The following is a 14553-nucleotide window of genomic DNA, read 5'->3' on the forward strand; positions in this document are numbered from 1 at the left end:
AGCTGAGGATGACCTTGAACTTCTTCTAATCCTCCTGTCTCTACTTGCTGGGATTACAGGCATCCATTACCACACATAGTGTGTGCAGTGCTGGGGATGGAATCCAGGGCTTCGTGCACACTAGGCAAGCTTCCTACCTCTGAACTACAGCTTGTCACCAGTGTGTGTGTGTTAGGGTTTCTGCTGCTGTGAGAAACATCGTGATCATAAGCAGCTTAGGAGGAGGGGCGTATTTCGCTTAGTCTTCCACATCACAGGCCTCAGTGAAGGAAGTCAGGCTAAGAACTTGGAGGCAAGAACTGCGGCAGACACTATGGAGGAGGAGTACGATCTGGCTGGCTTCATGGCTTGCTCAGCCTACTTTCTTTATATTGTTGTTTTTGTTGTATGTTTCACATGGAAAACGTTAGCACTTAATGAACTTCCCCATGTGGCTTCAAGCCACAGGACATGAGGTAGCTCCAGCACCCTTTATCTTTCCTCAGCTCTTCTGATAAGAATTTGGCCTTCAGGGTGCCAGGCTGCTTAGGGAGCTCTCCCATCCCCAGAACTTTGCAGTAGTCTGATTGCAGCACATCAGTGATGGGAACAGCTCTGGTCTTGGTTTTGTAGCACTCACCCATGCCTGCTCACTGAGCAGTGTCCACAGTTTATCCAGGCTGACAGTTGGGCAGAAGCTCTGGCTCCTCTTTAGGTGGCAAGGCCTCATACTAACTTTCCCAAAATAACCTGGATGGTATTTACTGAAGTTGTCTCTGTGGTGATGGGTGCCTCCAGTGTTCCCCTGGCCTCTTGGTGCTTGTGGTGCTTAATGATGCAGCTGTAGCTCACGTGGTCCTGGAATTTCCAGGTCTTCCTCAATCTGGATGGCATGACAGCAGCTGAAAGGAAAAAGGGAGGCACCCATGACCAAGATAGCCCAGCCCACTTTCCTATACAACCCAGGACCACCTGCTTAGACATAGCACCACCCACAGTGGGCTGGACCATCCCATGTTATTAATGTCTAAACTGTACCACATACTTGCCATCTTGTGGGGCATTTTGTCAATTGAAGTTCCTTTTTTCCAAATGACTAACTTGTGTTAAGTTGACATAAAACTACTCAGCACAAGACAGACTATCATTTTAAGAAAGAAAACAATGCTGTGAATTAAACTGTGACATGCTAATGATTCTAGGAGTCACCTGGATTTCACGGGTATTAAAATGTGGGGTAGGTATATCCTAGAAGTAAAATACGATAGCTGTGACTTAAAACCCTAAGTCTGATGGATGTCACCAGAAGACAGACACAAAAGAGGATCAAAACCCAAGCTCTGTCCCTTCCCAGTGACATGGTGTTGCTGTGAACTCAGGACAGCTGAGAGGAGACAGTATTTCATACAAGGACAGTGACATCTGGTGATGCTGTCACTAGGTCAAGGAGACAGAGGGCTAACATTGACAAGATGGCCTGTGGAGCTGGAGTGGTACAGGGGACAAAGCATTTAGAGCAATCAAAGACAGCATATCTGTGCTTCCTCAAGGCACGTTGCTGCAAAGACATTGAGAAAATTGTGTGTGCCTCTGGTCAAGGAGCAGCTTTGTTTAAACAGGAAGGAGGATAGCGTATCTGGTACCAACAGACTGCTGCAGTAGATATGAGTAATTTCTTTGAGTGAGGAGAGATGAGGTTGAGTGTACACGTGGAGAAGCTGGCTTTCCGTGGGGGATTACACAGCCCAGAAACATTGGGACAAGCAGAGCCTGGAGCAGAGCAGAGCGGGTGGGTGCCCGCGAGACCCTGTGAAGCTCTCTTCTGATTGTCTCAGGTTTTTTGAGGCTGTGCTCCTCAGCCAGCTTTGTGATGCACCTTGCTACATGTTGCTGGCCCATGGCAAGGGGCATGTAGTCCCATTCTGATTTTTTTTCCTGCAATATTCTGTATGCTTCTTCAGTTCATGAGTTTGATCTCCTCAAATAATGTCCTATTTCTTGACCTGCAGGGGTGAGCTCATAGGATTGTGAATGATATCAGTTCCTCATGGCCGTATAAGCTAATGAGATCTTTAAGTAGCCAGTGCCCTGGCTGGTGTTGAGACTCTGGCCACCATTTCAGTAGCTGACACATGACAGCAAACAATGGTATGAAATAGTACATCCTTGTCAGGTCATGGTTCTACACAGAAAGTGCTATGTAGACAAGTGAGAAATCAGGAAGAAGAGCGGTTGGGAAGATAGCATGGTGGAGTAAGAAATAAATTGAAAAGAAAGAAATGAAAAGACAGTTTGGGCAAAACAAATGGAGCCAGCAAGATACAAAGTAAAACTTCCCCAGATAGACGAGGCAGAAAGGAGGCAGTATGGTGGAGCCATGACATTTGGTGCTTTTCTGCTGCTGCAAAAGCGATACTCCTGGGAGGAGGAGACCTGTGTGTGTACACACTTGCATGCATGCTCTAGCAGGCTGTTTCCCCATTTGCCCTTGTTTGCAGTCTCCCTTGGGGAAACATTGCTGGGAAATATAAAATTACCTTTTATTTGTTTGATTTGCTGTCTTGGAGGCTTATAGTCACCATACAATCTAATCTAGACTTAGTATGTCTTCAGCCTCTGAGACTCTTTTTTTTTTTTTTTTTTTTTTTTTTTTTTTTTTTTTTGAGCTCTGGCTGCTTCTACTCAGCTGTCCTGGCTCAAATGCCTCTTTAAGCTGACTCGTTCAAACTGGCTTCTCTTGGCCTCTGAATAGCTCTGCTTGACCTCTAATTAACTATAGCCATCTAATATAATCTTCTGGCTCCTTCTCATTCTCTGGCTCATTCTGTCTTCACCTGAGTCTAGCTTGCTCTCTCTCTGTAGCCTGTCTATTACTGTCTTTTAAAACTGCCTCCTCTCTCTCTTATTCTCTGTGCTGCTCCCTTAAGTAACTTGCTTTTCCTCTTTCTTCTTGTGAGAGTTCGGCATATCTTATTCTGTCAAATCTTTCTCTGATTTGTCACTTTTTCTGCCACTCAATTAGACATCACTTTCAAACATGAATGCTTCCTTCTACAAATTAACTTTACCTTCATTGTTTTGGATTAAAGGCATGTACCACCACACTTGGACATAAACTTTTCTTGACCTCAAACTTGCTCTATACCAGGCTGGCCTTGAACTCAGATCTGCTTGTCTCTGTCTCTTGGGATTAAAGGCCTGTGCCACCACTGCCTGGTTTGTTTGCATTCCAGCTGGATCACACAGACCTAGAAGGTCTTTAGATGTGATCCCTTGCCAGAGCAGCCATGTTCTGAATTAAAATTCCTCTACAGGTTGCTGTTGGGTAACAGTTCTCCAGAAAGGCCTCTCAGGTGTGGAACATCACCGACGCTGCAAACTTGCTAGAGCAGTGATGAGCAGCAACTGTTTAGAGTCACAGAAGTTAACTTTCAAACTCAAGCAATAATGTCTGGTTTTGTTATCTTATGAACAGGTATCTCAGGACAGTCTGCAGGGTTCAGACTGGGACAGTGTTGTTGAGCTACTAAGTGGTACCACCTGCTTCCTTGAAAATGGAGCAGAATTCCAGTCTGATCCCCAGATTCCAAAGCCTTCCCCTGTCACCAAAAGATCACCAAAGTCAGGTAAAAAGGAGAATCAACCTACTTAGAATCTGTAAAAAAAAAAAATATTTATTATTGTGTGTGTGTGTGTGTGTGTGTGTGTGTGTGTGTGTGTGTGTGTGTAGGAGGATGCTTGTGTGACAGCCACTGGCTGCTCCCAGCACACACATGGCAGCTCACAACTGTCTAGGGGACCTGGGTTTCTTTTCTGGCTTCTGCAGGTACCAGGCACACAGGTGGTGCATATACACACATACAGACACACATGCACAGAAATAAAAAATCTCTTTTTAAAATTATGATTTCTAGAGCTTTCTTTTAGTGTTTATACTAAAACTATGAATATAACTCTAAACTATAAAATTCAGATAGCTACAAGGACAATCAGACACCAGCTACCATCCTGAAAGTTGTCCTCTGAGCTCTACATACACACACACACACACACACACACACACACACACACACACTCCTCCTCACTGCTGCTGGCATGTTTTCTGCTCAGATATCTTTTTTTTTTTTTTTTTTTTTTTTTTGGCTTTTCGAGACAGGGTTTCTCTGTGTAGCCTTGGCTGTCCTAGACTCACTTTGTAGACCAGACTGGCCTCGAACTCACAGCGATCTGCCTGCCTCTGCCTCCCAAGTGCTGGGATTAAAGATATCACCTTCTTAAAGAGATCTTTCTGACCACCTGCTCAAAAGAGCCATCTTGCCCTCTTCCCACCTTGGATGCCCCTGCATTGCTGTCTTTCTGGATAGCACTTTTCTCTGTCCATTGTAATTTTCGTTTATTGCTCTTAGTAGAGTGTGAATTACAGGAGAGGTGAAACATGGTTCACTGTCATTTCCCCAGGCCTAGGGGAGGGGCACAAAGAGTGAGATAGATCCTCGTCTGTAGTGAACAGACTCCTCTAGTGTCTGCTAGAGGGCACTGGGAGGGTGGGTGAGGGAGAAAGTGTTGCCTTCTTATCCAAGGGGTTTGGGAGAGGCCTCTCTTTGGGAACTTCACGCCAGGGACTTACACACTTGCACTTTTCTCTGTGGTTGTTTGACCTTTTATTTTAAAAATAGTTTATGTTCTCTATTTAAAAATTTACATCTCTTTTTGGATCTCATTCCACTCTGCTCCCACAGATAACCCTAATTACCTGTTTGCCTAGTTTCCTTCTAAAGCCTTCATTGCTAGATTGTTTATGCAAATTGAATCAGTTACAATCTATTTTGAATTCCCATTGTTTTGTTATTCATTTTTTAAAATCTCACTTTGTCCCCAAATAAGCGGCATATGTCTGCTCTGGATCTATTGATGGAGTGGAGTACTCAGAGTGGAAGGAGAAGAGGGTCGTGAAGATGACTGTGCCCAAGACACTCGCTCTCTGCTATCTGTCCTTGCTCTGGCAGAGAGAAACAATTACTCTTTCAGACCTTTTGAGGTAAGCTGAATTTATTTCCTGATCATTTTTTCCTGACTATCTGTGTGGACTTAGGAACAGCCATTGGATATTTTTAATTTTATAAGAAAGCCTAACATGAGGAAAGGCCTGGAAAGCTTGAGTACTACGTGGGTTACTTTTCTCGTTCTTGTTACTAAGAACCTGAGAAAAGCAACTAACTTAAAAGAGGAAAGATTTGCATTGGCTTGTAGTTTAAGGGGATACAATCCACCATGTGAGTCGTGGTGGACAGCCTGCTCACATCAGATCAGGAAGTAGAGCGAGGGAAATGCTGCTGCTTTTACTCAATTTCTCTGTTATATTCACTCCACCTAAGCCCATGGGATAGTGCCACCTGCATTCAGGGCAGATGTTCCCATAGTTAACTCTCTGGAAACATTTCTGCAGACATGTGTGAGGTTTATATGTCTCCTAGGTGATTCCAAATCCAGTCAAACTGACAGTGATGGGAAATCATTGTGTGTAGCTTAGGTTCTAGTTCTTACACTTAATTCCCCATAAGTTTAATAATGTGAGTTTTTACTGATAGTAGTGGAAATTGTAGTGTTTACCTCACATGAGATATTAGAAAGTTAATTATGTGAACAAAATACTTTAAAGAGAAAAATGACATTAATATTCCTGTGTAGAAATCTTAAATATTTTTCAAAGAAAAATTGAACAAGGAATATTTTACTATCAAAATGGCCATTAGTAGTTATATAAAATCATGTATTGCTGTTGTAAAACCTCAACTACAGATAGCCCGTGTTTCTTAGGAAGAGTTGATATCAAAAGTATAGAAAGACCCTGTTTAGTGGTGGTAGGCATTTATATATTTCAAGGTAGTCTACAGAATTTTTTAAAAAGTGGCCTAAGGAAGTGGACATTTGAGCTAAAGCCAACTGCAGTGTACAGGGTTTATAACTAGTGAGCTGAGTGTGCAAGAATTGGTCACTTACTAAGAAGACAAAAAAATGTTCACTTCCCTTTCCTTTATGTGTGTTCTGAATAACCACATTGAGTTTAATCAGTATATGGAATGCTTTCAAGGGCACACGTTTGAAGCCAGACTTCTGGTTCTGCCAAGTCATCATCACATGACATGACATTGAGCAAGTCTGTAAATGTCTCTGTTTCTGCTTCCTTCTATGTAAAATGGGCCTATAGTAGTAATAGCACTAAGGGTTTTAACTGCTTTGGCATGGGCACTGTGTGAGCATTCAGAGTGGTGTCTGGCTAGTCAGGATTGTTCAGTTTCCACCATCACCATTAGTGCTGTCATCAGCATCATTATTGGCACTTGACCTTTTATTAAATAAAATGCTTCTAGTAAAAGGTGATAGTGCCTTTGATTTTGGCATATTAACCAAATAACAGCTTTTTCTCAGGTATGATCAGCTGCACATAGACCACTCATGATTCTGTGAACTTTCTCTGAGTTGAACCTTGCCTTGCTTGGTGCCCTCACAAGATGACATCATCTTCTCCCAAGACTCTAATTATTATCTATATGCCGATGACTCCCAACTCTATATCACCAGCCTAGGCTTGTCTACTGAGGGCCAGACCCATATATTCATCTGTATACCTGCTGGACATGACGACTTGATGTCTTTATGGTTAAAATCAGTATGACTAAAAAGTGCCTCACCATCTGTCTCCTTGATCCTGCTCTTCTCCAATGTTCTTAGTGCATGCTATGGACCCCGGTGTTGTCAGGAAGCCTAGGGCTGCTCCTGGACTCTTTCCTCTCTCTACACAGACAGCCAGTCCTTATGTCCCACCATCACCTATGCTTTCAACACAATTCTGTAACCCATTCTCTCCTCTGTGCCTAACCTCACCTCACCTCACCTGGATTGATTGCTTACTGATTTCCCAACTGAGCTCTGTCTGTAGTCTTGTCATTCTTATCCATCTTCCTGCTGATAACTGGAGAGTCTTTCAAAAAAGATCCATAATCATGAGAACCTAATAGTGTCTTCAGAGCTGGGTCAAGGGGCCAGTTGGTCATTCCAGGGCAGTTCGCGAGTGGGCAACAGAACTCTCCTAGAAATTTAACAAATGAGATAAAATACTTATCTGAAGCTCTTCAGGCGGGAGGAGGGGGGCCTGTGCAGGGGAGACTGTGTGTGCATGGAATACAGCCCCAGTCCTCAGCCCCTCCCTTGCTCACTCACCTCATCCCTCTGACTGTCCTCCCCCACACAGGGGAACTCTAAAATGCCTTCAAGGAGATTGGATTGGAGATTGGAGGAGTTAGCTGGAGGGCTGTCACTGTACTCCTTGGGGTGTACAAGCTGGGGACAGAGCTGAGTTGCTTGAGGCAGTAGGAGAAGGGGCTGTGCTCTGTGCTCTGTGCTCTGCGCTCTGCTTTTCCCCCAGAGAGACTTCTAAGTGAAATGTTCAACTTACTGCCTCTTGACCAGCAGCTCGAGCACTTTCTGGGGACTGCAGGAATCAGACTCTGGGGTAGGGCCAACTTATCTTGACCAAATTACCTTCCAGGAAGTTCTTCAGGGTGTTACAGTCTGAGAGCTGCTGCTAGCTTTGAGAAGCTAAAGAACTTTGATCTGCAAGGAGACATGGTTAGTTTGGCTGGCATACATATATGTCCATCCGTCAGTTCTCCCTGCCCACCTCTGTGTCTCTGTCTGTGTCTCTCTGTGTCTCTGTGTCTCTGTGTCTGTCTCTGTCTCTGTCTTTGTCTCTGTCTCTCTCTCTCTCTCTCTCTCTCTCTCTCTCTCTCTCTGTCTCCAGGGTCACTCAGTGCTCACTGTGTAGCCCTGGCTGGCCTCTAACTCAATGATCGGCTTGTCTCTGCCTCCAGTGCTGGCCTTAAAGGTGTGTGACGACCACACCCGGCCCTACATACCATCGATTGTAAGCTGTTGTTTCCTTATTTGTCTTCAGAGAAGCATCATTGATTCTTAGGATTAATTCCTATCCCTTCACATTTTCTGTAAAGGACTCTCCCTGCTAGCAGTAACCATAGAAACTAACAACAGCCAACAGTTATCCTACAAATATTTGCTGAATAGCTGCTGTACTTACACAGTTCTAGAGTTTAGACCCTTGAGATAGAGTTAGGAAGCATGTAAGTCACCTTTCCCCTCTCATGAGGTTAAAGACTGGAGGGGGAAACAGATGAACATGAATAGAGGAGGAATGGATCAGTCAGATGAGTGCAGACCAGAAGGCTGAGCTAGGATGCTGCAGTGGAGCATGGGTGGGTGGACAGCTGCTTTCCACTGCGAGAAAGGGATCTGTGCTGCTCTTAGAATGAAAGAGCAGCCAACCTGAGAAGATCCCAGGATCCCGGGGGTGTTAGTGGCAAGCCCTAAGCAGGAGAGAGTGAGGAGTGGACCTGGAGGAAGAGAACTGACCCAGGGGGAGGGGGTATGGGGGTACGACAGAACACTGAGAAGTGAGTAGGACAGAGGTGAGTGTTTGTGAGCCTTGCTAGGGTCAGAAATTTTTTCCCCTTAAAAAAGCTCATTGACACTTTCATACATGTGTATATAATAAATGTTAGTTGTTTTCACCTCCAGTTCTCTCATTCTCCATAACTTAAAAATACTGAAGTATAATTTACATATGATAAAATTCTCAACCATTAAGAGTATGCAATCCCTGAGGGCTGGAGAGATGGCTCAGTTCAGAGACCCTGAGTTCAGTTCCCAGCATGCCAGTGGCATCTCACAATGCCTATAAGTCCAGTTCTAGGGGATCAACACCCTCTTCTGGCCTCTGTAAGCACCAGGTACACCTGCATTATATATACAGATGTTCAGGCAAACACTCATATGCATTAAATCAATCAATCATTAAAAAGGCACAATTTGCACCAGGCATGGTGGTGCAAACCTTTAATCCTTTGCATTGAGGAGATGTTAAATGTGTTCAGACCTGCCAGGGCTACATAGTGAGACCATTTTACATAATAAAACAAAACAAAAAGTGAAATGCAGTGGTTTTTAGTATATTCACAAAATATGTAACTGTCACTTTGATATACTTACATATTTTATTACCTCAAAAATGCCCTGTGGGTTTTAAGTGCTATAGTAAGCAGTGGGGAGATTGCAGTAGGAGATACCATCTGAGATGGTCACTGCAGCAGCTGTGTGGAAATGGTATTGTGTGCGGGGAAAGGCAACAGGGAGGCTGATGGTCTCTTACTACACCTTAGGCAAGAAGTGGTGGCTTGGCTGAAGCTGGTGGTGAGGGAAATGAAAAGGGTCAATGGGGCAGTACTGTTCCGTAGTGCACAGAGCTCTAATGTGGTGTTGCTTTAATGGTCTGCAACCAAGAGCCAGCTTGTTAAATTCTAGTGTGTCTCCAATCAAAGCTTCCAAAAACTGCAGTGAAATCATGAGCAGAGAGTTTCCAGGAGACGCTGCTGCTCTGTTGGGCATGAGAGGTGTCCAGGATGCTTTGATTTGGTGCCAGTTCTTTGTCAACAACTTCCTAGATTGATCCAGATAGCCTGTTGATAATCCCCATTGAGGGAAATAGTATGTTAGAATTTTGATTGAGCTGCCATTGTTTGGAGTGGTGTTCTAAGAGAAATTTCAAATTCAAAAGCAAGCAAACTTTGAGAAGAGGTTAAGAACAGCACTGTAACTGTGAGTCATTGTTAAAACTCCACAGACTGCAAGACCTGCTCTGGGGTGTATTTCTGCTTCCCCAGACTTTCTTGCCTCTGTTCCTACAACCTGAACTAGCCTCTCTGGTGGCCTTGAGGTCAGGTTTCCCCTGTCCTGTCTGCCTGAGCTGGTGGGCGGGGGGGAGGATAGGCCAACTCTTCATCTCTTGTTAATCTCTCCCTTCGAGCACTGGACCTGCTGCTAGCATGTATTCTCACATTGACTATCTATATTATTGTTGTATGTTATTGTATGTGTGTGTGTATAAACTAAAGCAACTAATGAAAATCCAGCTGGGAGAAGTTTTCTTCTATTTTTACTTTAAGTATTTAATTCTCAAGTTTCAATAGACTAAAAGTTAGAGGAATCACATTTTAATTGTGAAGTGAAGTTTAGGTCAACACTTTCTTTTTCTAGGAAGCTGCTGACAGTGAGGCTGAGACAGTGCATTCTGCGTGCTTCTTTTCAACTGGGTCTTATTTCTCTTGATGCTTGATTTAGGAATTTATACAGGAGATCCTGTCCTGCACTCTCTCCTCTGTTTCTTTCTCTCCTTTGTTTTCATAGCATACTGTAGTCTATTGACTGGCTACCTACATCTTCTAGCTAGAACACAAGATCTGTGGGAGCAGCAGTATTCCCTATTTGCTTCACTGCTGTTTCCCCCACTAGTCTGCCGATATCGTACTCCACAACTTTATTTGACTTGATGAATGAGGTATAAATAAATGTCTTAGTCCATTTTTAAACATCTGGAGTTTTCTTCAGATTGTGACTCAAATTGTTGGACCTCCTACTGTATACAAGGCATTGGGGTGAAAACCTTACTAGTGTTTCCATCAGCCAGCACGCACTGGCTGAGGACAGAGAGGGAGACAAGGAACAGCCTCCTGAAGAAAGATTCACAGGGTGAGCAGGAGCTAGTTATGTGATAGGAGTAGACATGGAGCCTGCTGGTGACTGGTAGATACACACTTCTCAGGCACACTTACTGTATTGGGTAGAGTCAGACAATCTGTAGACAGCTCACTGGTCTACGTGGGTGCTGGGGACAGCAGCTTTCTCTTATGCAGGAGACAGAATCCACCGAGCTAATTCTTCCTTCCCTTGTGAAGGGGCAGATTTTCAGAGGGAGTTTACTCTCATTGAGACATCTTTCTGTAAACTGCAGGTTTGTTGAAGAGGACCGTATTCCATATGTCAATGCTTTTCAGCTTTTCCCAGAAGAGATGAAAGTGTATGGTCGTGACAAAGGCATCTTCGCTATAGAGGTAGGCTATGCTCTGTTGTGCATTGTAGGGACTAACAGGACAATGGTACAGTTGTTTCTGTGGTCTCTGGTGCAGTATTTGGTCCAGAAGTTTTCAAACACGTCTGAAGTCTTGGTTCAGTAGCTGTAATTTAATGAAGAGTAGATGTGTTCTTTTTAAAATTTGTTCATGTGATAGCTCTGAAAAAGATGTGGTTCTGTCACTGCTCGCACACTGAGTGGCCTGAGGGGGAGAAGAAAGCCATCATCACCTTGTGTCAGAAGACACTGGCTCAAGACTTCTTCTGCGTGTGATGTAAGACTGAGACCTTTAGAGAGATCTCTAGTCTATTCCCAGAGTCCTATGCAAATGCATAGGAATTTATTGAGCTGACGTGATGGGATCTGCCAAGATCTTTTAAGCTGCAGACCCTGAGAAGCAGAGGCATGGGCCTTTTATAAGTTTTAGACAAAGAAATGAGTTTTATACTATGTGATTTGTTGACGGAGTCACAGGGGCCTTAGGAACTTTCTTAGTTGGGAGGAGTAAGTATTTTCCTGGGAAAGTGGAAATTTTAAACACAAGCTGTAACACAAACTGGCTGTCTTGAGTCAAGCTGGACTCTTTAAGGTCTCTCCTGTCCCTGCCACGTACATCAGTGATCTGATATGGCTGTCTGTTCTTGGCTCAAGCTGGACCCTATACAAGCTGGCTGTCCTTGGTTCAAGCTGAACTTTCCAAGCAGAAGAGATTTACAGACTTTGGCCTTAATGGGGGCCCTTAAGGGAGGACGGGGTAGGCCAGCTTTTACATTTTCCCAGACTTTGGCCTTCGTGGGGGTCCTTGGTTCCTTCAGTGATAGTTTATCTCCTTTCTGGGGCAGGATCTAACTGTGTCACCCTGCTGGCCTTGAACTCACGTTCTTCTGCCTCAGGCTGCTGAGCGCTGAGATCACAGGCATCCACCATATACTTGGCCTTCTTTATCTTTCTCTAGACCTGTTTCATAATGGAAATACTTCTGTCCCTCAACTGTGCATTTTTATTACTACTAGAGTACTCAAAGTTTACTTCCCTTTATTCTTCATTGGACAGTTGTGAGGATACTAAATATTAATATTAAATAATTTCTTCAATTTTCCACTTGAGGAATTGTTCTAGGCTTTTGTGGCCTCTGTGGCAATGGCACTGTTTGCAGTGTAAGAGACATCTGTGGGATATGTGCCAATGGTTTTTGACTCTAGTAATGCCTGTGGTAACTTGATAAAGTGTAGTTTATGAGATATGAAATCAAGGCTAAAACATCCTAACTTTTCTACAGCCTTATATAATGGGCAAATCATTAGACCTTGGTCTGGACCGTATCTCCTGCATTGGAAGTCTTCTGTCCTAGGACAGTTTCTTACTTAGGTTTTCATGAAAATGTCAGCTAGAGAGGTTGCAGATATTTGGACAACAATGTCTGGAAACCCTCAAGAACATGAGTCTGGAGAAATTGACCCAAGTGAACACTGAGAAGTCTTTACTTAGGAAAAACAAAAGCAAAACAACAGCAACAGAAAACTGTCCAGAACTTTGGGTGAAAACTGTGAGTCTAGAGCCTTTTTACCTGGGGTTGCTCCCATCTGTCACCTGACTTAGTCCCAACTGATGGGATGGTGCTGCCAGAACATGGCTGTTAGCATTGGCTTCACTGCTGGAGAGAAGCAGAGCCCCATGAAATAGAAATCCCATAGGGAATGTTCAGAGAAGGACCACATCCTGCTGACCTGAAACTGCCGGCTGATGGATCAAACAGAAGAACCGTAGGTACTAAGGGGTCAGCCCACATTCTGTGCACATATCCGATGATGTCACGGGGTGGGGGGTTGGGTGGTGCTGAGAAATCTGCATCAGTCAAAAGTTAAGGCACAAATTGTCACATCTATCTCCCTACCATCTGTCTACCATCTATCCACTCATCTATCTTTGTTACTTTACTATTTTTCAGTCTTTCAAAGGTAGATTGCCTTCTTCCGAAATAGAATTTGAGGCAGAAGAAATTAAAAAAAAGAGTAGGATTAAATAATCTAGGAATTTTTGTCTCCTCAGTTAGCTCTCTTAGAAAATACTTTCTTTGTTCTGTCACAGGTGAGTAGGCTAAGTAATTCGTTATTTGGTAGCCCATGATGGGGAGAACCTTTTTTGTCAAGTTTGTTATGAAATGCTGAGTGAGGAAGAAAGCCAGTATGATACAGACTATTTGATAGTGGTCTCACTTTTCAGAAAATAATTTCTATTCAAATGCCCTGTAATGTAAAAGTTGAATCCAATCTTGTCCTGTGCTGGCTTCTCCTATTGATATCATACAGACAGAGTTTTTTTTTTAAAAAAGTTCCAGTATTTTACTTGTCTGTGAAATTAATCAGGGGAGCTGATTGCAGTTCATTGCCAGAGTAGGGTGTGTCAGCCCTTCTCACCTAGCCATGGTATAGAAATACTAGATGAAAATTTCAAAAATTAACTAAAAAGTTTTGAATAATGTAATGGGACATCCTGTGTTTTGAGTTCTGAGTGATGTAATGACCATCCTGTGTATGGCTGCCAGGATGTGAATCATCCCTTTGTGCAGCCTATGAACGCCCGGCATGTGACCTGCCCATGCAGCACTTGGCAGCCATTGGTTATCAGACTGACTGTTCCAGGACCAGTCACAATGCCTAGATCCAGTAAATACTAATGTACTTAATAGTGACCATAAGATACAGTAGTGGTGATGTCAGCAATTCAGATGTGCCCAGGAGCAGCTATAAAATGCTGCCTTTAAGTGGAAAGGCCGACCCCACTTACATCACTAAAAATGATTTATTATTTGAATTAGGTATTGGGGTGGGGTGGGGTATGTGCATGTGAGTGCTGCTGTCTGAGGAGGCCAGAGGCATTGGATCCCTGGAACTGCAGTTACAGGTGATTTTGAACTACCCTCCGTGGGTGCTGGAAACCAAACTCAGGTCCTCTGGAATAACATGTCCTCCTTAACTCCTGCACCATCCTCAGCCCCTGCACTTTTCTTCCTGTGTGCTGCTGATCATTGCTCTGTTATTAGTTACTAATCTTTATTGCACTGATTTTTAAATTAAACCATCTCATAGATATGTGTATGTATATGGAAGAAGGGACTACATATAGGACTGGGCACTTTCTGGGAAGTTTCAGGCATTCATTAAAGGTTTTGGACTATATGCCCAGGCATTACTGTAGTTTATAATGGAAAAAGAGAAAGTCAATGATGAGAGTGAGCGCAGGTGCTTTGAAAATGGCAGTTTGAGGCTGGGCGTGGTGGCGCACGCCTTTAATCCCTGCACTCAGGAGGCAGAGGCAGGCGGATCTCTGTGAGTTCGAGGCCAGCCTGGTTTACAAAGAGAGTTCCAGGACAGCCAGAGCTGTTACACAGAGAAACTGTCTTGAAAAACCAAAACCAACCAAACAAATTAATATCTTCAGTGGCATCCCACACACACTGAGCAAAGCCCTGGCTTTTTGGGTTTGCCTTTCAGAGTAGTATCCAAAACCACCACATAATATAGGAGACTTGCTTTTAAAAAATAATTGATTTGAAATCTTTAACTTTAGACGTAGTGGCTGAAAAGTTGTTT

The 14553-nt window shown here is 43.6% G+C and overlaps 1 protein-coding gene across 1 annotated transcript in view; it reads left to right on the forward strand.

Annotated features, from left to right (window-relative positions):
- Taf1b (TATA-box binding protein associated factor, RNA polymerase I subunit B) overlaps positions 1-14553 on the forward strand; it is a 59541-nt gene that overhangs the window by 12988 nt on the left and 32000 nt on the right. The window contains exons 6-8 of the mRNA XM_051156899.1: positions 3455-3605; positions 4864-5017; positions 10841-10940. Coding sequence (XP_051012856.1) covers positions 3455-3605; positions 4864-5017; positions 10841-10940 — 405 coding nt within the window. The remainder of the gene's footprint in view (positions 1-3454; positions 3606-4863; positions 5018-10840; positions 10941-14553) is intronic.

This window comes from Acomys russatus, chromosome 1 (genome assembly GCF_903995435.1).
Source record: "Acomys russatus chromosome 1, mAcoRus1.1, whole genome shotgun sequence".
Taxonomy (NCBI): domain Eukaryota; kingdom Metazoa; phylum Chordata; class Mammalia; order Rodentia; family Muridae; genus Acomys; species Acomys russatus.